The sequence below is a fragment of the Gorilla gorilla genome, chromosome 9 (genome assembly GCF_029281585.2).
Source record: "Gorilla gorilla gorilla isolate KB3781 chromosome 9, NHGRI_mGorGor1-v2.1_pri, whole genome shotgun sequence".
NCBI classification, from domain to species: Eukaryota; Metazoa; Chordata; class Mammalia; order Primates; family Hominidae; genus Gorilla; species Gorilla gorilla.
In genome coordinates this window covers 8994365-9018804 of record NC_073233.2, presented here as the reverse complement: position 1 = coordinate 9018804, position 24440 = coordinate 8994365, and the positions used below count along the sequence as shown (strand labels likewise).

Sequence of the window (24440 nt, the reverse complement as noted above, 5' to 3'; positions counted from 1 at the left end):
TACACTGAGTGCACACATGCACACGTGTGCCACTTCCACAGACATGGCTACACAGACGTGCACATGCATGTACGTACACACGTGCACACACAGCCCCCTGTGAATTCAGAAGCCAGGTTGGGGCCCTCTGTGCAGCCCAGGAAGTGGCTCTCCTCCCTGGGAGGCCTTGAGGAAATCTCCCTGCCCAGCAGATTTCCGACGTGGTGTTCACGTGCTGCTCACGGTGCCGGCCGGACCCCAGCCGAGACCAGATTCCTCCCGAAATGGCTTTTTCAGGCCCACCGCATATCCCTGGTTCAGCAGAATGCCTAATCCCTCCGAGGCCGCGCTGGGGTTTCCTTAGCAGTGCTGAGATAACAGCTTTCTGGCACTGCAAAGCTGGGCGTAGGAAAAGAAACGAGAAAACAGGGGCTCCCTGGGAACACGTCGCTTTGATCAATTTTTTCCCCCAACATTTAAACATCGTGCTCTCGGAATCCCTCAGGCGGGTCCTGCACCCGCCCGGCCCCTCCTGGGTTCCCCAAGGCTGTGGTTTGGGCTCCCCGCGCTCAGCACTCCTTGGCGGGTGCCAGCAGCTCCTGAGTTGCATGTAGCACGAGCGCCCTCTGGCGTCTACAGGCCTTCCCGCCGCCTGGCCCCAAGGGCTGCAAACACCTTTGCTTCTCGTACCTCCCCGCAGCGCCCCCAACCGTCCTTCCTGCAACCCTGCACAGCCTCCCTCTGCTGGAATCAAGAACCCAACAGCCGTCCTCACTCCTCCAGGCCTGAAGCCTCGGAAACCTGCTGTCAGGTGACTTCTGCCTGTGCTCTGATCCCCACAGCCCTGTGCCTGCTGTCCGCTGGAAGCTGTGAGCCCTGGGAGGGGTCCCTGCCTGCCCCGCCAGCACCAGCTTACCTCCTTCTCACTGTGCCCCTCCCACCTGAGCGCCCCCTCCTCCAAGCAAGTGGTCACTGTCTCCCCACCCAGGGCCCACGCCTCAGTCTCGGCCCTGATGTGTCTGTACATCCGCCTGTCAAGGCCGGGCCCACGGCTGCCTCACTCTCTGCTGTGTCCCCGAAGTGCCCCCACCATGGCCATGACTGAGTGACAGCTGGACCCTCAAATCCCCTTGAAGGATTTGTTTCCACGCGGCCAGTGCTTCGAGAGACTGCTGGGAAGTGTGGCAAGGCGAGTGGGAGGGTGTCTCCATCACACAGGGGCAGCTGAAGCCGGGAGCACATACCAAGCTGGGGCGTCCTCATTGGGCAACTCTGGCCTATGCATTTGATGCAGGGAGGGACATGCACGGCCAGGAAGCGCCATGCAGAGCCTGTGGGGTTAGCGCAGCCACGGGGTCCCACCCTCAGGGAGTGTGGAATGGCCTGAGGCAGACAGATGCTTGTGAGCCTCCCAGAGCCCCATGAACCCAGAACAGGGCAGGTCGGCAGGGATGGTGTGCAGGATAGTGCCAAGCAGAGGCCTGAAACCTGACAAGAGGCTGAGTGCTGACACTCCCGAGGACAGCCAGGTCCAGGGCAGAGGGCGCGCAAAGGCCCTGGGGCAGCCAGGAATGTCCAAGGCTTGGCCTGGAGTGAGTGAGCCCAGGCTGGGGGAGGTGGGGTGGGGAGTGTTACAGGTGACGGGCCTGAACGTGGCACCACCTTGGGGAATGTAGCCTAAACGTTACAGGGAGCTTCTGGAATGATCAGGTTTTTGTCTTAGAAAGTCCTCCCCAGCTGCTATTTGCAGGGTTGCCTGGTGAGACGCAAGGTGTGGCAGGGAGGCAGCTGGCATGACAGAAGAAGGGACAAGGGAGGCGGCCAGGGTCTCTGCCTTCCAAGCAGTGGAAAAGGCAGAGGGGACTGCAAGGGGGACTACAGCAGAAAGGGGGCTCTATGCTTGGGGCTACGGGCTGCTTCTCTGCCATGCCACCCCGGAGGAGAGGGAGCTGCAGGGCAGTGAAAGGCCCGGTTCCTGCTGACCAGGGGTTTGTGGCCACAGTTCATCAAATAGCCACCAGGTGGCGCACAGACCCCAGGGATGCGCAGACAGTGGGCAGGGCTGCTGGGATGAGGACCATCTTGGAGGCTTCCCTGGGGGCACAGCTCAACACTGTGTAGGGTCTGCCCTCCTGCCTGGGCAGGGCTGCATCCTAGGGAGCAACCCTACCTGGTCTGCTCCATGCCCCTGTCCCCTGCCTGGTTTAGATGCCGCACGGGGGCCTTGGGGTGCTGCTGGTGATTCTAGGGCTGCAGACGGGCACATGAAGCCCAGGGCATGTCTAATTCTCGAGCTGCAGACGGGCATGTGGAGCCCAGGGCACGTCTAATTCTCGAGCTGCAGACGGGCATGTGGAGCCCAGGGCACGTCTGAAGGTCCCTGCAGGTCGGGCCTGGGTGCAGGCTTCTCCAGGCTTCGCTCTCCCAGCTGCCTGGGAGATAACCACCTAGGAAGTCAGGACCTGAACTTGGACGCTGTGGTGCTGACAGACAGCCCTGGCTGGGCAGGGGCACCTGGGTGGGCTCACGTTAGCACTGGGGCTCCATTTAAAACCAGGCAAGTCCCAGGCCACCTGGGGGCGAGGGGCTAACCACCTAGATCCAGGTTACTACGTGAGGGACAGGACAGGCAGGATCTCACGTCTCACACACAGCACAGGCATGAACACACGTACATACACATAGGTACACACACGCAGCAACACATATCTATACATAAATACACACAACACAGCCATGCATAAACATACAATATATGCTCACAGGCGCACACTACAATGTGCCTATATGTGGCCACATTCACACATGTACATGCTCAGATACACATGTGCACACATGTACACACATTGAAACAGAGCCAAACATGCGTGAAAGTCCCCACGTGCTCATGTGTATGCACACTTACATAATACTCAGATACAGATGCACACTTAAGCACACAGCTCACCCATAAACACACACATGTGTGTACACACAGCCACGCGTGTACACATTCCCGTGCATGTGGGCACTCACATACACACATGTACACACACCTGCAGAGGTACAAAGGGCCTCACACGGAGACTCTCCAGGGGAATGTTTGGCAGCGTGGCTCTCACAGCCTGGGAACCACTGGCATCCTTGGCCCCAGGCCCTCCAGGGACAACTACCAGGTCAGGGACCCCCCACAGACCCGCCCCATGGCAGAACCAGCAAAGGACATGCCGTGCCCACTCCTGCAGTTGAGCCAACCCTGTCTGTTGGCCGGGGCAGAACATCCTCCTGCTAGACATGGCCAGAGACTTGGCTGGGTGCTCACCTGAGAGCCAGGTCTGTGGTGGGTGAGGAGGACTTGGGGATCCTGGACAGGTACCTTGGGGACCCCATAAAACATGAGGCCCATGCTGCCAAGGGTATTGGACATCGCCCTGTGGGGGAAGGACGGCCTCACCCCAACCAAGATGGCACCACAAGATGACACATACACCCCACTTCACAGGGGCAGTGCAAAAGTCTGAACAAAGCAGGAGAGTACAATGTGATAGGACATGCAACTCATATGCCAGGACCAAGGGGGTTTGTTCCAGGAAGGCAGGGAGGGCCCCTCACTGACAGGAGCACCTCACAGAAGCAGGAAAGAGCCCTGACCAGAATCCACATGATCACCATAAAACCACGCCAGGCATCGGACCTGAAGGACCCTTCCTGAGCACGGGAGGTGCACACCCCCTGCCTGGCAGCCGGCCCGCCCACAGAAGCCAGGAGGGCCCAGCTGGCCGCAGGTACCACCCCCAGCTCTGGACAGACCCAAGCAGCAATCTGCCCTCCTGGCAGGCATCCCTTATCTGGAAACGCAAATGATGCAAAGGACAGAGGGAAAAACTACGACCACAGTCACGAGAAGTAGCGGGGCCACAGGCTGTAGCAGAAATTAACAGCTTTCGCAGACGCCAGAAAAGTGCCTGGAAAACCTGATAGACTAGAAACTCCCTATGTGATGGCAACAATAACAACTTATTCTCTCAATATTATTATTATGAGGAATAGACTTAAAAACTGCCTGAAGTCTACATAACGAAACCATAAAATGCTGCCCGTAAACACACACACCATGCTCCTGGAGACCACCGAGATGTCAGTCTCCCCCCCAGTTCATTCACCCGCTGCCTTCGAGTTTCTTCCCGGGGCTGGATAAGGTGATGGCAACATTCACTGGGAAAAGCAAGGCTGCAAGCGCCACCAGGAAACCCCCGAAAAAGAAAGCCCTGTAGAGGCACAAAGTGACATCATGAAATTGACTTTAGTACCGGGACCACCAAGTCAGTAGGGCCCTGGTAAAGGAAAAGTCCAGCAGACCAGCGGGACAGAATAGAAAAACCCCAAAGCAGACCCTTCCTACTGCCTCTGGACGTCTGGTTTACAGAGAAGACGGCCCCTCCTGTCAGGCAGGACAGATGGACTGTGGAAAACATGGCGCTGGGAGAACTGGGAAGACGAGGGAAGAGTGACAGCAGGCCTGTGCCTCACACCACTTACCCAGGAAACTCCCAGCCACCATGGAGCACACACAGTTAACCTGGTCAGGGCTGGAGGAAACCACAGGTGAATTCTTCCAGCTATGGCTCAGGGTCCAGAAGCAACAAAGGAAAGGTAAAACGGACTCCCTAGAAATGAGACGGATACCACTGCCGAGGCCATCGCGAGAGGACTCTGGACCCCGGAGGGACGGGCTCCCCTGGCCAGGAAGACACAGTGCCAGAAAGCAGCATGAAACCAGCCCAGATCTGCCTGTGCATGCCGGGAGCTGAGTCGTGACTCTCTCTTCCTTTGTAGATACTAGAACTATTCCACGACAAGACAGGAAAACACAAAAGCCCGGCCACGGAGAGGTGCTAGACCCAGTCCTGCCGGAGTCCTGCTGCTCACGGCCCATATTCAGGTGGCTTCCGTGGGGACCCTGTGGGCTCCAGACACAGCTGGCCCCCTGCACCCCGCCTTCCAGGCAGCCTCACGGCCAGATCAACTTTGGGGTTTCCCACCAGGCTATGAGCCTGCCCTGCCCTGCTCTCAGCACCTGCCTGGCAGAAATGGCACAGACACTGCTCAGGCCAATGGAAGGGACCATCCAAGTGCCTGGGGTGGGGGCTGCTGCTGGGACACCAGCAGGGCCCGTGTGCCAGCCATAACCCAGGAGCAGAGTCACCCAGACCCCAGGGACACTGTGCATGAAGGCTTGGGCAGGCCTTTGCTGGCCACAACACCAGCTCTACCCTACCTCCTCCTCCCTTCCTTCCAGCCCAGCTTGGAAGCCCCTCCTCCAGGAAGCCCTTTCAGATCACCAGCTCCAGGTTCCTCTCAGTCCTTGGTCCCCCTCGCCTGTGGCACATACATCCCAAGTCACTTGGCAAGTGTGGGGGCTGGGGAGGTGCCCCCTGTATCAGGGCAGGACCAATGTGTGGGCAAGGGGCTGGGAGCGGCTCTGCCCCACCTTATGGGGCCCAGCGCCAGGGAGATGCCAGCTTCCAGGGCAGCCATGACATCCAGCCATGCTCTCAGATGCTACGTACCATCCAGAAGAGAGTCCCCGTGGCCAGGGCGGCATACTGCTCGATGGTGGACAGCACGCTGAAGATGAGGCAGACCAGGACGATGAGGAAGCTGCAAGACAGGGACACGGCAGTCAGCATCACGGCCTCCGCCCATCCCACAGATGCACCCGGGGAGTGGAGGGGCCCCTGCCTCAGCCCCGCCCCCGGGTAGGAACAGACAGTGCTTCGAAAACCCAGTTGTCCATTAGCTGGTGAGCACACACTAGAGGTAGGTCCGCACGAGGGATGCCGTCCCGCCACGGGAAGGGACGAAGCACCAACACATGCCGCCATGTGGATGGGTCTGAGAAACATGGCGCGAAGGCCAGACACAGACAGGAGACCACCTGCTGACCACCTGCAGTGTGGCTACGCCCTGGACAGCCAGAGCCACAGAAAACAGAAAGCAGGCTGGTGGCTGCCCCAGGGCGGGACTGCTGTGGGCATGGGGTTTTCTTTTGGGGTAATTAAACGTTCTGGATGTGGATGGTGGTGGTGGCTACACAACTCTGAACGTCCTAGAGCCACTTAGGGCCCTAGAGCCACAAATGAACTGCGGCGTGTAATTAGGTCTCTACAAAGCTGATTTTACAAATCACTTCCAGAGAGCAGTCAACACCCCCTGTCCAGGAGTTCAGGGCCCAGGGCAGGGGTGTTGGTGGTCACAGCACAGAAGCCAGTCCGCCAGGTGGGGGTCCTGACACCTGCACCAAGCGTCTGCTTCCCAGAGGAGCCTCCAGGCTGCAGCCTGTGGGCCGCTCTCCTCCAGTTTCACTTCCTCCTCTCCAAGGCCCCGAGGCCGAGCCACAGAACTCATGAAAGGGAAGGCGCACAGAGCCCCACCCTGGGGCCAACGTTCTGGGCCTGTGGGCGCGCAGAGAAAAGACGGGCGCCTTCTCTGATCGCCGGAACTATAAAGATAAGGAGCTGCTGCCACTGCAAACGTACCCTCCAGGGCCCGCCCGGCCTTCCTCCCGCCTCTGGGGGGATTCCCGCGGGCTCCGGAGACTCCAAGGACCCCCGTGGATCCTCAGCGACCGGAGAGCCAGGAAGTGGCCACATGGCCCCCAGGGCCAGGGGAGACACAAACAGAGAAAGCCACACACAGACCCTGGGGGCCCCGGCATAGATCCTCTGCCTGGCATAGGGTGCCCCAGGCTCCCTCCGCTCCCTGAGATCCTGCCATCCTGAGTGGCTTCTAACCCACCCCAGGACAGCCAGAAGGCCCCCTGCATTGCCTCTCATCCAGCCTCCTGAAGTCAGCCCCACCCAGAACCCATCCTCTTCCACCTGTCCAGATGTGGACAGCCCAGCCCACCCTCCCCAGGCCCCCAGAGCCCACAACAAATAGGCTACCTCCCAGCACAGCCTGCCTCGGCTCATCCTCCTGCTGCACGGAGGTTTCTGGGGAAGGTGGGGCTCTGGCCCCCCACCCCCTTCCCCAAGCTCCTGTGGACAGGACAATCCTTTCCTGGCCTCTGGTAACCCTACCCAAAGGCCCTTGAGGGCTCACTCAGCCAAAGACCCTGCTCAGGCCCCCTCCCTGGGTTCCTCCCTCCCCACAGCCATAGTCCCGCTGCTGGGACTGGGGCCAAAACCTGCAGCTACCATTTCCTCAGCCACCTGCCTCACCGACACCCTGTCCCTACCACACTGGTCAGCTCTACCTGCAGAGCCGAACCCAGCCAGCCCCTGTCTGCACCCTGCCCATCCATCCTCATCTCCCCCTGACCACAGTGCCCACCTCCACCCTCGGCGCCCCCAGCCCACACACCCAGCCAGTCAGTGAACCCTCCATGTCGTGCCCCAGTATTTACACCACGATGGCCCCAGATCACCCCAGCTCCTCCCGGCCCTTGTTGCCAGTCCTGACTGTGTGCGGCCCGGCCCAGCCCACCTCAGGGCCCATGCACCTGCTGCTGCCCAGCCTAAAAGCCCAGCTTGAGGGTCCTGCCAGCGGGCCCTGTGTCATAGGCAGAGGCCAGCTCTGATGTCTGACCCTGGCCCCCACAACACCCCAGCTGTGTCCTTTATACTCAAGCATCACCGCTGGGACCAGAGTCTGTTGTCCACCCACTAGACCATGAGCACCCCAAGAGTGGGGCTGTGGGCTGCAGTCCACGCCCGGGACGCAGCCTGGTGCACGGTAGGTGATCAGCCCCGTGGGACTTCCTTCATTTAATCTCTAAGCCCCAATGCTGCTGCTTTATCCCCACCACCATGACCCTTCCTCTGCTCTCTGAGGTTACTCCCCGACTGGGACATTCGACCCAAAGCACAAGTCTGATCAGCCACGTGGTTCCCAGGAGCACCTGGAAGGCTGGCATGCAGCCCTGCCCCTCCTTGGGCCTCAGTCCCCCTGACTCCCGCCTGCCCAAAGCGCTGGCTGCATAAGCTGCCTGGCATTTGCAAACGCGGTGCTTCCAGCCAGGGACGCTCTCTGCACCCCCACCCTCCACACTGCTTTGGCTCTGAGGACTCTTCCTGGCCAGCTTGGACAGGATGTCCAGGCCCTGCCAGGCTCCCTCCGGGTGCTCCTACACTGACCACCCCTGCTCTCATCTGTCTCTGGGACCATAATCCACACAGCGCTAGCACGGGGTGGATGCAGAGAAATTTGTTCAACAGACACAGCTGGAGCCTCCGGGCCAACCCTGTGGGGAGCCCTCCATAGGGTGAATCTGTGGATCTCACGGGGACACAAGCAAAGGTTGGTTGGAAGGGTGAGTGCCCATCTGCACTGGGCACCATTCCGGGCACTGGGAATGGGCTCAGACTGGCTCACCTTGCACACAGCATGCTGCCCACTGCCGGAGCAGGGTTGCCTCCAGGTTCTTAGAAGAGTCTTTGTGCCAAACCGCAGGCCCTGGCCCCACACCCTGCAGCCCCCAGGGCTGGGCTGGGTCTCTGCCCCTTGCTGGTGCAACTGTTGGCTCTCTCCACCCCACCAGGGCTCCCTCCGCCATGACTGCCACACTTAATCCTCCTGGACTTCTGTTTGTTTTGATTTGCAGTGAGCGGGGAAGTGAGATTAGACACAGCCTGGCTCAGCCACGAGGAAACAGAGCAGGGCTGCCCGGGGCAGAAGATGCCACCTGCCTGCTCCCCAGGCCCACGGCATGCAGAGAGGGCCAGGGCACCATCTGCACATGGAGATGCAGTGCCCACTGGTGACCCAGGCAGCTCCCCTGCCTCAGTTTTCTCATCAACACAAAGAAACGGCCCACAGGTGCTTCTTCCCAGGCTGTGGAGGGAAGTGTCACCTGACGTCCAGCAGGGAATCAGCAGCGAGCGTCAACTTCACCCTGAGGCCTTGGATAAGCGGGAAGCTCCCAGTGCCGTCTCCTGCAAAGATGTGGCAAAACCCACCACCCACCAGGGGCCCTGGGAAGGATCCACTAAGTTGCTGTCTGTCCAGCAACAGGAAGTGCTCCTGGGGGCTGCAGGCCACTGCCCGCTACCCACGCCCCTGCTCACTGACCACCGGCCCAGCCAGTGCTTTGCAGACAGTAACACAGACCCCCACGAGATCCTGCCAGACTGCGACATCACTGCCACACTATCATCAAACACATGCTACAGGTAGGGAAACTGAGGGTCCAAGGGCTTCTGAGGTCACAATTGGGGTAAACTAAGGAGGAGACACAGGACTGCAGCCTGGTTCCCCGATGCAGCATGGCTGGGGTCCCTGGAGGCTGGGCCCTGGGCCCCTTTGACCCTCGGTATGAGACGACTTGCCAGGCTCTGGTCTCGGTGCACGTGAGCAGGGATAGGGCTGTGGTGAGGGTGGCACAGCAGCTTTCCTGTCGCCGAGCTTGGCTTCCATCCTCCCGTCTCTTCCTCCAACTCAGATCCTCCTGCTTCTCTTAGAAGAATCCTCACAATCACAGTGAGGGCTCACCCGGGTAACCCAGGACACCCTCCCCTCTCACGAGCCATCCCTCAGTCACCCTGCAAAGCCCCTTTGGCCACACAACCTAACTTGTTCACAGGACAAGGACACAGACACCTCAGGGGCCACCGTTCAGCCAAGCGACAGCCATGTCTGCGAGTCATGCACCCGAATCCACGCCACTGCCCCAGCCTCTCAGTGACCTGCACGGAAGGCGCTGCACTCCCCCCACTCTCAGATGAGCAAATGGAGGCCTGAGGAGGGAAGGGGGCCATGGGCAGGACCCAGGTCTGCTGACCCTGCAGCCTCCAGGCCCAGGTTGAAAGCTTTAAACTTTCAAAAAAAAAAAAAAAAAAAAACTGTAAACTTCCTCCAAGGCAGAGGCGAGCGAACAGAATTGCCTGCAGCTTCTCTGCCCTTCACGGGGGCACCGTGATGCAATGTGGAAGCTGAGATAACCCCACTTCATGGCTGCCCTTCTAAAAGACCACAGGCGACGCTGCCTTCTGCATCTGCCATCACGGCTTTTCGATTCTCGTGCTGTTTGGGTGACAGCCGTCCATCACAGTGGCAGTTGGTGACCTCGGCCACAGCATAGAAAGCAGTGGTGGGGCCAGGCACGGCGGCTCACGCCTGCAATCCCAGCACTTTGGGAGGCCGAGGCGGGAGGATCGCCTGAGGACAGGAGTTCGAGACCAGCCTGGCCAACATGGTGAAACCCCGTCTCTACTAAAAATACGAAAAAATTAGCTGGGCGTGGGTGGTGGTGTGCTCCTGTAATCCCAGCTACTCAGGAGACTGAGGCAGGGGGATTGCTTGAACCAGGGAGGTGGAGGTTGCAGTGAGCCGAGATCGCGCCACTGCACTCCAGCCTGGGTGACAGAGCGAGACTCCATCTCAAAAAAAAAAAAAACAAAAAAATTAAATTAAAAAAGAAAGCAGTGATGGATGCTGGTTAGCACCATGTGCAGGGTGGGCACTCACAGGCCACAGGTGAGGGCTTGGAAACTTGGTGACTGGCTGCAAATGCCACGCGCCTGGGCTTCATGGCGCGGATTCCAGCTGCAGGGGCCTCTCCTGCCCATGTCCTGTGCTCAGGAGACACAGCGGGCTCAGATGTGTGGAGTTACTGCAGCAGGAAGATTCTTGACTGGGCGTTGCGGCAGAATACAGGATGTGGCCAGGGAAGACTGCATGCGGGTGGTTCTGGACCAGCCCTCACAGAGTGTGCACCCAAGTGCGCGTCCACCCCAACCACCTGGGCAGAGGTGCCTGGGAAAGTCCCATGCAGTGGAATCGCGGCTGAGGCAGAAGACAGGGCTCCGAGCCCAGGGGTTGGGAGCCAGCAGGGGCTGAGGAACGTTCCCCCGCAGGCCAGGCAGATGGTGGGGACAGGTGCCCATGGGCCAGGCTGGCTGTCAGCCTTGCCATATTCTGAAGGCTAAATGATTCTTCCGATATTTTGATATACCGTGCTAGCCTCAGAAGGAATTATATGACAAAGCTTACTTTTATCTACTCCAGATAAAAAGAGTTTTATCTTATTTACCGCTTTATCTATTCTTGTCTCGGGCAGAGCTGGGAACCTCACAGGTGCCGAGCTGGGGTCCCTGCCCTTGAGGCACTCAGGGCCTGGGGTGCCTGTGTCCCCTCCTGCCTCTGCAGGGCCACCTACCACCCCCTCTGCCTCAGCTCCAAGGCCAGGCAGTCACAGCCCCCAACTCTGCAGAGCCGGGAAACTAAGGCCCTGGGAGAGGACGAATCCTATGCGTGTTTTGGACACGGAGTGGGAAGCAGGACAGGCTAGCGAAGGGGTAGGGGAGAGAAGACACCGACCCCCCCAGGTCATGTGGTCCCCTGAATGCTGTCCCACCTGAGCTCCCAAGAGGGCGTGGTCATGCGGGGGGCGGGGGGCGCTGCATGAGCAGGGAGCCCACCACACCCCAGAAAACAACCTCCTACTTGTTCCCCTTGACAGCAAATAGGCCTCAGGAGCAGTGACGGCGAGCACCAGCCCCGAAGGCACCCGGTGAATTATCCGACATCATTTCAACATCTCAGCCGCGGGTGCCCGGGAACACGGGAGAATGCAGGAACCCTGCCAGGGTCATAGCCTGAGATGCTGTGGGAGGGCTCCCCTGGGGTGCAGGCAGCGGGCCTGGGTGGGCTCCACGGCTCAGATGGCCTGGGGCTAAAGCGAGTTGAAGGCTGGAGACTCCATGACCTGCCCTGCCTGCCGCACACACTAGGGCCCCTGAGCAGTGCTCCTAAATGGGCCTGGTTGATCCAGGTGACCTGCCAAGCAAATCCAGTCCAGGTGGGGGCTGTGCCGGGACTCTGGCCTTCCATGCCCACTCGGGGACAGGCCCCACACACAGTGAGTGACAGCCTCTTTAGCCCATGGGGGGCGTTTTGTAACCCTGAGATGTTTCCCAATAAAGTTGAGAAACCTTAAAGAGAGCCACCTACTTCACGTGCAAAGACACGTGGGCAGCTCAAGGGGTGCCCTCAGAACTCCAGCTCGAAGCCACTGCACCATGGAACTCACCCAGGGTCGAAGCTGAAACCCCGGGGCGTGTAACCACTGGAGCATTTCACAGAACTTTGCACTCTCGTGACCGTATGCTTCATTTCTTGAATCTGTAAACATTAAAAATTACGTTAATACTTGAAGAGTTTTGTCAGTCTGAAAGCATCATGCATGGAAGGACATGAGCAGAGAGGCACCTTGAGGACACCGGACCACACACAGTGCCAGTCACAGAAGCGCAAAGGCCCAGAGCAGCCAAATTCACCGTTGCAGGGAGGCGGACAGCGGGGCCGGGGGAGAGGGGATCTGTGGACATGGGGAGGACGGATCCACGGTTGCGGAGAGCAGGACGGCGGGGCCGGGGAGAGGGAGTGGGATTTCATGGGTGCAGAATTTCAGTTTGGGAGAGAAGTTTTGGGGTGGATGGTGGTGACGGTTGCACAACCATGTAAATGTACCTATTGCCACTGGGCCGTGACCTTACACAGAGTTAAGACGGTAAATTGTGTGTTATGTGTATTTTATCACAATAAAAAAAAACTTTTTTTAAAGCAAACAGCAAACAACATTCATAGAGCAAGCATCAGAGGGTTCAAAATGTTCCCCATGGCTGGTGAATGAGATCGAGCAATGTTCAAAGACCCCTACTGGGGACGGGACCTCGCCAGGCTGATAAGCAGACAATGGGTTTGTTAAGCGAACCTAAAGCCGAAGGCAGGATAGGGCCTTGAATGTGTAACTTCAAGAGATTAAATATTGATGCTTAAACCCCAAACCACTTCTAGGGGCTTAAAAAAAAAAGTCATCCTGGGAGACTCCAAATGCCTCCAAACCCCATGTGCCCCAGGAAGGAAACACTGGGGCCTGGAGAGGACAGGCTTCCCCTGCTCACTCACGGGCCACCAGCAGGTCTCCCTCCATCCCTGATGTGGCTGCTGGCTCCAGGGCTGCTGAGCTCAGAGCCCTGGGATGTAGACGCCCAGGGGCAGAGGTCTCACGGCCTGCCAGGGCTGTTCCCCAGGGCTGAATCTGCACCTCAGAAAAAGCTACCAGCTGGTCACCCCCCTCACCAGTGGCTGTCACCCCCCTCACCAGTGGCTGTCAGCAGGCAGCCTCAGCAGGGTTTGGAGGTCGCCAAGGTCCCCACAGGTTCACCTCCTTCCTGGCTCTGCATGGATGGAGCCTGGGCCAGGCATCTCCCGACCCCTCCCAAAGGGGTGAGCCCTGGCCCACACCGAGGGCCCCACGCTGGGCTGGACACTAGGCACAGGTTCCCCACTCTGAACCCCATGTGGAAGGTGTCACATCATGGAAGTCCTGGTGAGGAGACAGAAGCCCTGGTGAGGCACGTCTGGTCCCAGGCTGCCCCCCGGAAGCCCCCTGGATTGGGGTCCAGGAGGCACTACCAATCGATGGGGACACTGAGGCTCAGACACAGCATGGGACGTGCCCAGACTGGCCGACTCCAGGGGCCCCAGCGCCACCACTCGGTGCCATGGTCCTGAGGCAGGAATGCCACATCAGGCCATACGTCATCCTGGGGGGTGGGGGCGACAGGGCCCTTTTCAGCCTTCCAGCCTCTGCGGGCTCCCGCGTCCTGGGTGGGTGGCGGCATCACTCCCGTGCTGTGCAGAACCTGGCCGGATCCTCCTTTGTTGAATCTGTCCTGTCTTTTAGGAGGACACATGTCACTGGACTTGGGCCCCCTGGATAATGCAATCACGCCTCTCGGGACCCTCAGCCTCAGCTGCAAAGGGGTGTTTTCTATGTCAGGTCACATTTGCAGCTTCCAGGGATGGAAACCAATGTTGGGGGGGCCAACACCTGCTGTACTATGACTTATGATGAGTATTTAATACATTACTTATGATCACTATTGGTAGATTTTGAATTCTTAAACAACAGAATTAGGTATTGGTCAAAAACATATATTAGTTGTTGTTGTTTTTTGGTTTTTTGTTTTGTTTTGTTTTGTTTTTGAGACAGAGTCTTGTTCTGTCACCCAGGCTGGAGGACAGTGGTATGATCCTGGCTCACTGCAGCCTCGATTTCCTGGGCTCAAGCGATCCTCCCACCTCAGTCTCCCAAAGTGCTGGGATTACAGGCGTGAGCCACCATGCCCGGCCTCATGTCTTAATTTTTAAAACATAATTAAAAATGTACTCAAAGCTCAGAGTTTCCTTTTCATCCTCTCACCTCCAGATCCTTAATGGAATTGCATCTGCAAAAATTCTTTTAAAAAAGAGGGTCACGTCCACGCCCACTGGTGTCAGCACAGGGACGTCTCTCTCACCATTCAGCCCACAGGGCATCACCCAAACCCTGTCATGTTGGAGAGAAGGGAGCTGGGGGTGGTGATTCCCGGCACAGGCAGGACATGGCTGGCCCATCTGCAGCAGGCAGCTGCCACGTCAGGAGTAGGTCCATGAGGCTCCCTAGCACCCCAGCCCCTCAGGGACCGCCACTTCTCACCAGAACGGCAACAGCTGCCCCCCAACCGTTGCCCCTCAGGCCCCCACACAGCACCCTGTCTGCCATTGTCCACACTGCCCAGCTGGTTGGCAGGGCCTTGGAAGCCCCTCCCCTGGCAGCCACAACAGGGCACAAACCACAGAAGGAGCGTGGATGTGATCCCACACCCGCTTCACAGACCCACAGCCTGGGCCTCCCCGTCCAGCTCCGGGTGCATGGACGCCTCCCCACCAGACTGGGCCTCCTTGGCCCAGGGCTCCCGTGGCCACCCCATGCCTCACGCTGTCTTATACTCTTTACCTGTGGATTGTTCCACGGCAGCTGAGTCTCATTTCTTTAAAAAGTTCTTGAAAGCAATGGGATCCCAGCCCAAGGGACACAACAATGGGTGACTTGGTGTGGTTGGTGGGTAAGATTCCCGCCCTCATTGTCTCCCGAAGCCCCAAGTGTGCTGTCCCCGTTAGACACAGCCGCCAGCCCGCCTTTCGAGGAGCCATCTGGAGATTAAACCTGTGTCCCACAGCAGGACCAAGGCTGTCCCCAGCCTCTTGGGGTTTCAGCTGACACTTTTTCCAAAACAGATCTGGACTGGGAACCCCAAGAAACAGGTCCCTTCCTGCCAGCTTTCAGCTGGGCCCCCACAGAACTCCTGTGCCTGCAGCACCTCCCCAGAGGCTGGTCCCCCTCTGGGGGACCCAACTGCAGCCCACTCCCCTGGTCTCCCCACCTCTGTCTCTCCTGTCCCAAGGCAGCGTCTACCCTCCCATGTGACAAGACCCCCAACATGAAGCCTGGACCCCAAACCCTCCTTCTGGGGAGGCCCTGGCCTGGGCTTCCCTGCCAGGCTCTCAGGAGGCCTCCGGCTCTGGCTTGCACCAGTTCATGGACCGCCAGGCAGCCACTGCCCCCACTGCCTCCCCGACCAGAGCAGGGGCTCCCCAGGCAGGGGCCCACCAGCTGCATTCCCTCCCTCTGAAGGCCCAGTGCCAGGCGTGGGATGCACGTTTGTGAAGTGTTTGCTGAATGACTGATGGTATGAATGAATGTTCGGGTAAACCCTCAAGCTCGGTGATTGAAGTCTCAGTGCTGCCTCCTCCATGCAGGCCTCCGGGTGAATCTGGAAGTGAGTTAGGCTCCTTAGACTCTGTTCTTTTCCTTCCTATTCCACCCCACACCACAGGCTCAGCCTAGCTCTCAAGTGGCCTTTGAGCAGGACATGGTACTGAAGCAGCGTTCTGCCACCCCCTCATCCCCAGGCTGCATGCCAACAGCACAGGTTGACAGGTCGCTGGGAGCCTCCTGGGGTGGGCTCTGACGTGAGCTGCGGGCGCAGGCATGGCCACCCCAGCAGGCAGGTGTGAGCGGGCAGGATGTGCAGGCATATGCTCCCAGGGCCATGGTCCCACCGGCCAGACCGGTCCCTCTTCCCTGAAGAAGCGTCTTAGGAGCTGCCCCAGAAGACCAAGTCAGGACAGGTGCAGGAGGTGGGGATCCTGCCAGGGGGAAACCCTGCCATCCCACCTGGTTGCCACGCCACATGCCTGGATGTCCTGGGGACAAGGTCCTGCCTTTACTTCCATTCTGCCTGAGTCCTGACAGACAGAGAGGTGAGTAGCCACAGGCCAGACAGTGACGCAGCGGGGACTCAACACGCGTGGGGCCCTGAGGAACGCGCCCCAAATCCAACCCGTCCCAGGGCTTCTCAGCCCTGAGCCCCCTTCGGTGCAGACAGAATGCCATGTCTCCCACCAGAGCCCTCCAGGGTGTCCCAGGAGCTTCCCACCTGGAGATCCATCAGGTGCATCTCACCCCATCCCCATCGCCAGGAACCTGGATGCCCCCACACCAAGAGGTGACAGGTGTGCATTCCCTCTTCAACGGCCCTGCATGGCAGGGACTGATGGGTCCAGCTGCGCACGGGGCTCCTGGATGCTCAGGCCTTGCAGTGGGGATGAGGGCTGGCCCCGACTGGCACCTACCAAGGGCTCATTCCCATCTCACCCGGACGCCCAGGGCCCTCGACCACACCTCAGTGCGGAGCGTGGAGCCTGGGCCCTGATCCCTCCTTTCCAGGAGCAGCCTGGGGGGTGAACACAGCCGTGCTCGAGGGCCCTGCCATGCCATCCCGAGTGTCACTTCAAAGCCCTTCAGAGGCCCTAGAGGGACAGGTGCTGGGGGACCCTCGGGCTGCCAGGAAGCTTCCCGGTGACACCAGGCAAACTCTGGGGGGTCATGGCAGGGTGGGGGAGAGATCAGGAGGGGCCAGAACAATTTCCCTCCCCACCAGAAGAGCCCAGTGCAGGCCTGGCACACCTCTGGGCCAGAGAGGAAATGTCCTAGGCGTGGTGGGGCAGGTGGCCTCTGTGGCAATATTCGGCCGGGCATGGCTGTGTCCTAATAAAACTTTATCGACAAAATCAGGTGGTGGCTGTAGCATGAGGACCCCGCACAGAGTCCTGCTGAGAACCCAGGGCTCTGGCAGGATGGCATGTGGGTGTCTGCACCTGTGTGTTGGTTTCAGGGGACCCGCTACACAATCAGGACCACCCAACAGTGGCATGTAAACATCAAGCAAGGGCAACCGAATTGGGAATGTCCAGCTCCCTGTCCATCTCAAAGGCTTTCTGGGGGCCAATTTTGAGCCCGGAGATTGAGAATTCAAACAGGAACGTGTGCCCCCAGAGCTGGCCGCCACATCCCCTTTAAAAACAGGCTCTATAGTGGCCCCCAAGAATCCCAGTGGGTCAGCGGTCCCAGGCATGAGGGGACGCTGGGACTGAGCCATTTAAAGCCCACTTCCTCCTGTCGACTCTAAACTTCATGAGAAGCCTGAGAAGTGGACCCATCCTTTGTTCACAGGAGAGGAGGAAGCTCAGAGAGGTTAAGGGACCTGCCTCGAGTCACACAGCATCGAGCGGTTGGCGAGAACTGGACTCCGGGTCTCCCTGACAGCATCACAGGTCCCCACTGCACCTGGAAGCACCCCGAAAACTACAACCCAGAAGTAAGCCTGGAGTGGTGGGCATCCGGGCAGCCTGGCCTTCCAGCAGGAGCCCTGGCCTGGGGGTGGGCGGATAGGCCCAGGGGCTCAGTGAGGAGAGCTGTGGGATGCCCAGCCCCTGGGGTCTGGGCTGTCACTGCAGCCATGGCACACACAGAGGTGGTCAGGGCCTCAGCAGAGGACGGGGGTGGCCAGGCTCTGGGGTGCAAGCAGGAAAGGCATGAGCTTCTCCTGGGGCCCGGAAGGTGCAGGTGGCCCGGCAGAGGCACAAGCCCACCAGGGCCGAGGGCTGCTGGGAACGGGGCTCTGTGCTCCCAGGGCCGGCCACACCAAGCCTGGCTCCCTGGGCTGTGATAAGACACCCACAGAGAGTATATTTAGAAGGCGCCGGGAGGACAAACTGAAGTGACCCCATGGATGTGGCCCTATCTGCCCTAGGACACTCGTCTTGTCTCTGTGAGAGGTCTGCCTAGGGTGGGCAGGGGCTGGGCAGACCAGATGCACCTGTGCACCCCCCACCCCAGAAATGGCGAGGCTCTGCCTGGGCATGGCCTGGTCCCAGCAGCCTTGTCGCCTCACCCCCACTGATGGCAGCGGCGCTGTCCTGGAGCAGAGGGTGGTGGTCTTGCTGGGCAGCAGGGGCCTCGGGGACGGGTGGGAAGGGTGGACAGGCCTCCCCGCCCCGGGCCAGGGGCCCCGCCCTCCCTCACACAGGGCAGGCATTAAAGCCTCCCTGAAGTGAAAGAAATCATGTCCTTTGCAGCAACACGGATGGATCTGGAGACCATGATCCTAAGTGAACTATCAGAAACAGAAAACCAAACACGGCACGTTCTCACTCATGAGTGGAAGCTAGACAGATGGGATGCTTGGACGGAAAGATGGAGAAAGGTCACTCTGGGACTCCAAAGGGGAGGTGGAGAGGGTGGGAGGGGGAGGGTTGAAAAATTACCTATTGAGTATAATGTCCAATATCCGGCTGATGGGCGCACGAGCAGCCCAAACCCCACCATTACGCACGTAACAGACAAGTATGTGTACTCCTCAAATCTAAAATAAAATAACATAAAAAAACAAGAAAGACTTGAGGAAGCCGGCAGAGCTCCCAGAGCACCTCCACTCGGGAAGGGGGCGAGGTGCAGAAGGACAGCGAAGGCCTCAGGTGCCCTGGAGCTGCCAGGTCAACACGACCCACTGGCGGCTCAGGCTGTGGGTCCTCAGAGTTCATCCCTACTTGGGAAAGTCCCTCCTCACATCTAGCCCAAGTCTCTTTTTTTTTTTCGAGATGGAGTCTGGCTCTGTCGCCCAGGCTGGAGTGCAGTGGCGCAATCTCGGCTCACTGCAAGCTCTGCCTCCCGGGTTCACGCCATTCTCCTGCCTCAGCCTCCCGAGTAGCTGGGACTACAGGCGCCCACCACCATGCTGGGCTAATTTTTTGTATTTTTAGTAGAGACGGGGTTTCACAGTGTTAGCCAGGATGGCCTTGATCTCCTGACCTCATGATCCCCTTGGCCTCCCAAAGTGCTGGGATTACAGGCGTGAGCCACCGTGCCCGGCCAAGTCTTTCTTGCTGTAGCTTGGTCTCCTGTATAGGGAAACCTCCTACCCACTACAGAGAACACACGGTGTCCCTGGAAACGGAGCTGCTGTGTGGCCTCCCTGAGCCTTGGTTTCCCCACTGGGACATGGGAATGCGTCAAGGGCACCCGGCAGCCTGAGCCACATTCATCCTCAGATCAGCCCCAGCCACACCTCAATATTCCAGAGATGGGGCAGCCCCAGGATCCGGGACCACAGGCACCTGGCAAGATGCTGCCAGGCTCTATGACCAGGCTAAGAGCGAGCTGGGAGGCAGCCAGTGTCCTGCACGGAAATGCGCCCCGGCCAGCTCCCTCGGCTCTTCTCACTGCCTCCATGGCCGCCAGCGAGGTAAGGTACGATGATGGCAGGGGAGGGGGGCATCTCCCACTCTGTGGAGGGCCAAGCCAGGAGCTGAGGGCAGCTCAGGTTGGGGAAGCTGACCAGGGCACCAGGAGTGACCTGCACACCCCCCAAATGGAGACAAAGAGTCCCCCAGTGTCACTGTGGGGCCTGGGAGCCACCTGCCTCTCTGAGCAGCTGGGTGAGCCAGCATGGGACAGGCCCCATGCACACACCTTGCAGGCCGGGGGGGCATCAGAGGCCTTGAAATAGGCAGGTGGGGCTTTAGCTGGGCAGGTGAATTCTCTTTCTGCACCTGGCCTTCCTCCCTCTCCCAGCCCATTGGAAGGGGCAATAAGGGAGGGCTTCTCAGAGGTGGAGGCCCAGTCCAGGCAGAGAGAATGGCAACCTGTGCAGATCCCAGAGGAGAGAGGAGAACCCAACCTGCAGGGATGGAACTCAGGAGAGAGGCCGGTGCGGAGGCAGAGAAACAGCGGCCAGGGTGGCTGGGACATCCCCAGGCTCTGGTGATGGAGGCTCCCGACAGCAGGCGGGTGGCTGTCTCTCCCAGTAGACCCCAGCATGGTGGACTGGTGCCTGTGGAACTCTGAACACGGCAGGGATGCCTTGGGCCCAGCAGGGACCTCAGGCCAGCAGGTGCCTGGGCCATGCCCTGGGGAAGAGGGCCCAAGACCCCCTAGGCTCTGTGGCTCTGGGGGACTGCCCAGCACTTTGAGGGCAGGGCAGGTGGATCCCATCCCAGACACTCCCTGTTGATCCACAGGGCAAACAGCTGCCCCACCCTCAAGTCCCATGGGTCCCTTGAGGTCATGAAACCTTTCCAGCTGAGTCGAGAACTGACACTTAGAGATAGTCTCTGCATGGCCATATCAGGGGACAGCCAAGAAGAGCAAATAGGGCTCAGGTGAGTGACGCCCCCTGGAGTTGTGCAATGGCACGGCCAGGAGAGTACAAAGGTCCTGGTGGGGGGGGGGGGGGGTCCCTGCACTCACATCACACAGGGTCAGGATTCCCCCCAGACAAGACCTGGTGGCCCAGAGCGCAGCACAGCATCACGGCTTTCTCCTCGGGAGCTCTCTCCTCGAAGGACCGCTCTTCCCAGTGAGTAGGCCGGGGCTTGAACAGCCTCCTTCCTGAGCTGCCAACTCTCCATCCTCCCAAGATCCCTGCTCCAGGGTCCACTGCCTTCCCAGAGCCAGAGCTCCTAAAGCCCCATCATCTGCTCCCCAAGACCCTGGGCCAGGAAAACCCTCTGCTGACACAGCAAGGATCTCGCCAAGGGGACAGACCGCCCTGGGGAGCAGGACACGCCAACTCCCACGGCTAGGGGTGCCTCCTCAGTGGGGTTGTTTACCTGAACTCCAGGCGGGCAGACAGGCAGGTGCCCCCAGCCTCCATGACCAGTGGTGGCCCTGAGGCATCCCCTGTAACAGCAGGCTGGACCAGAGAGTGTGGCCCCAGACACCCAGGGACCTAGCCCAGCTCAGCCTCAGGCCCAAGGCACAGACATCCCTGCTCAGAGAGCAAGAGGCGGCCAGAGGGCCTCAGGGCAGGGCTGCACATCCCCGGAAGCCACTGTGGGACACTTCAACTCACACCCTGCTGGCCCCATGCAGTCATGGCCACACTTGTCTTGAGGGAAGACTGGGAGGGGTGGTCATCCCAGGTGGCCGTGTGTCCCATTGCAAATCCGGGTGTGTGGGGGCAAGGATGATGAGGGGGAAATGGGGATTCAGAGAGGGAGGTAGGCATATTGGGATAGGAGACAGACAGTTCTCCTGGCTGCCCATCTCGGGGGCATCACTTTTCTGCCAATCCCAGTGGCCCCAGGCATCGACGGGGAGGATGCAGAGGCAGGGGCAGCCTGCGGCCCTCTCCCGCCCCGGCTCCAGCACCCGTAGGGCCCTGAGTCCAGGGAAGGCTGAGCATGTGCAGTTCTCATTGTCAGCGGCTGGACAGGCCAAGTGCTCAGCGAGCTTATGGCCCAGGTTTTGTGCAAATCTTGTTCGACTGAGTGTGTACGGCCCATGGGAAGCCCTGGCATTTGGGAGGCACCTAACCCTGGGATGAGACACAAATCTTGCACGCCGAGCCCAACAGCGCAGCCCCTGATGTCTCTGCCCTCCAGGAAGCAGCCCCATTTCCTTTCTCCAGCTGGCCCGAGACAAATGCTCATGCTTCCTCTGCACTGCTTCCTCACGCCCTGTCCACGCCCGCTCTGACCTGTGCCCTCCACCAGGGAAAACCGCGGGTTTTTCCCTGCACAGGGGGCTGCAGGCCAGGCCGGGCTCCACAGGGCAGATTGAGGGGCCCGCATTTGGCCAAGCACCCCCTCCCCTGGGCTCCTGCATGGAGGTTCCCAGCTCACAGAGAACCTTCCGGGCCACAATTCCACTAGGCCTGGCTTTCACCAAATCCAGGAGTCACTCATGGGCCTGGAGGGAGGAAGTGGCTAACTCTGCAACAGGCCTGGCATGGGGCATTGAATTATTCAACAACAGATGCATTTAGCAGTTTTATTTCTGTCTCGGTATCCTCAGTCCCGCCCAACAGGAGCCCAGCTCTGGCAGGAGGGGCAGGTTGGCACCTCTACACAGCGGCCGGGAGCATGGAGACCACTCACCCGTCACCTGCCACAAACCACTAGTCATGGAGGGTGGACTCCCAGGCCACAGACTGACCAGGACTCAGGTAAGCCATATTACCACCCACGCAGAGACTGACCCTGAAGGGCTGCTGGGCCTGACGAGGTGGTTCTGGTTCCATGGGGGTGGGGGAGAGTGAGAGGGCATTCAGAAACAGGAATCAGGCGGTGCCAGCTGCCTCCCCAGGAAGCCCTCCAGTGGCAACCTCTGGCTCTCAATTCTGGCCCTGCTGCCAGGAACAGTAGGGGCTGCCCCCTTCCCCACCCCACGTCTCCTTTTCCGTGACAGCCACACCCAAGGCGCATCCCACAAGAGCCGCATCCCACAAGAGCCACATCCCATGCCTGGCTTTTGTCCCTGCTGCCCCCAACCCAGGAGGCACGTAGTGTGTGCCTGGCACCACGCTGGGCTCCAGGGGTGCAGAGACAGATAACAGACACAGGGAGAGAGAAAATAAACCAGTAAATGAACACATAAAACCACCACCAATGGGGAAAAGAGAAAGGGCGACGTCTCGGGGAGAGGCAGGGCAAGAGGGCTGCCCCAGGAGCTGGTGTGGGATCTGAATCGGGTAGAGAGCTAGGGACAGACCCTGCAGGCAGAGAAAACTGCACGTGCAGAAGCCCTGAGGCATGGCCTGGTCTGGGCCAGGGGAGCAGAGTGATGGGCAGGGAGATTCGCTCACACTGTGATCGGAGGAAGGCCACGCCCAGGAGTGCATCTGAGCGTGCCAGCCTTCCCAGGACCTGGAAGAAGGCTCTGGCCTAGAATCTGCTGCTAACCAGAGAAGCATCTGGCCTGGGCCTCAGAGACCAGCTGGAAGGAAGGGTGGAACAACACCAGCGCGGCTTCAATTTCACGGACATTGCCCAGAAGCAGAGAAAGCCCAACATGTTAGCCTTGTTTGTTCGTTTGAGACAGGGCCTGGTTCTGACACCCAGACTGGAGTGCAGTGGCACAATCTGAGCTCACTGCAACCTCTGCCCCTGGGCTCAAGTGATCCTCCCACCTCAGCCTCCAGGGTAGCTGGGACTACAGATGTGAGCCACCACACCCAGCTAATTTTTGTATTTTTAGTAGAGACGGGGTTTTACTATGTTGCCCAGGCAGGTCAGGCTGGTCTCAAACTCCTGGCCTCAAGCAATCCACTTGCCTCAGCCTCCCCAAATGCTGAGATTGCAGGCGTGAGCTAACACGCCCAACAAACCTTTATTTATTTATTTAATTTTTTTTTTTTTTTTTAGACACAGGGTCTCGTTCTGTCGCTCAGGCTGGAGTGCAGTGGCAAGATCATAGCTTGCTGCAACCTTGAACTCCTGGGCTCAAGTGATGCTCCTACCTCAGCCTCCCGAGTAGTTGGGACCACAGGTATATGCCAGCACACCCAGCTAGTATTAATATTTTAATTTTTTTTTTTTTTTAGAGATGGGGTCTTGCTATGTTGCCCAGGCTGGTCTCGAACTCCTAGGCTCAAGCAGTCCTCCCACTTTGGCCTCCCAATGTACTGGATTGACAGGCCTGAGGCACCACGACCGATCCCAATTAGCCTTTAAACACCAGGAAACCAAAGTCAGATGCCAGGACATATCTAAAGAGAGAGGCAGCCCTGGCAGTGGGTCTGTTCCCGGCTGTCACTTGTCACCTCCGTGGGCATTTCCCAAGCCAGGCTGCATCACGCCACCATTGGCCGGCCCCGCCAGGGTTCCCTGTCCACACCTCCCAGTCCACTTGGCTCAGCCAGCAGCCGCCCAGCCCCGCTCCCCACCCCCCGGAAGCCCCTCTTTTCTTTCCCTATCCCAGGACTGTCTCCTGGCCCAGTCCCAGACAGCTCACAGCTGAGGAGGAACAAAGCAGAGGAAAGGGACGTGGCGTGACGTGCTGGGAGTGAAACGCTGACACCTCCGTGGCCATCTGGGACCACGACCTGCACTACTGCCCTCACACCCGGACCTGGAGCTGCCACTTCCTGCCTGCTTCCCAGAATAGCTGGGCTCATCCTCTGAGCAGGCTGCCCTGCCTTCCTCTGTCTCTGCTCAGGACAGAGACGCCTCCTAGGACACCAAACACCCCCCACACAGCACAGACCCAGCCTCCCAGCCAACGGCCACTCACTGGAGCAAAGGGAGCCAAGTCTGGCTTTGGACAGGAAGATGGGGTTTGCCAGGCAAGGGGTGCAGAGATGCTGAACTTGAACATGGAGGGGAAACAATGATGATGCCAAGGGAAGGGGCCCTGGGATCCTACCAGCCCCTACCCCAAAGTCCGAAGCCACTCTTCATGAAATAATATGTGATATTAAAAACTTAAATTTTCAGTTTCATGAAACAGCAAATAAAAGCCTTGAGATAGTTGCTCTCCCAACCTGTGCTGTGTGCTTTTGGTAGCAGAGTCCTTCCCCCAGGGACCCCCA

At 59.1% G+C, this 24440-nt stretch overlaps 1 protein-coding gene across 6 annotated transcripts in view; it reads right to left on the bottom strand.

Annotated features, from left to right (window-relative positions):
• Positions 1 to 24440, bottom strand: part of KCNQ1 (potassium voltage-gated channel subfamily Q member 1) — a 402294-nt gene that overhangs the window by 313868 nt on the left and 63986 nt on the right. For 4 of the 6 annotated variants that reach the window (XM_055355159.2, XM_055355158.2, XM_004050446.5 and 1 more), the window contains exon 2: positions 5529 to 5619. In XM_055355159.2, the coding sequence (XP_055211134.1) occupies positions 5529 to 5619 (91 nt within the window). Of the gene's footprint in view, positions 1 to 5528; positions 5620 to 11989; positions 12077 to 24440 lie in introns of those variants that run through there. The other 2 variants (XM_031016269.3, XM_063710884.1) reach the window with 1 other exon arrangement.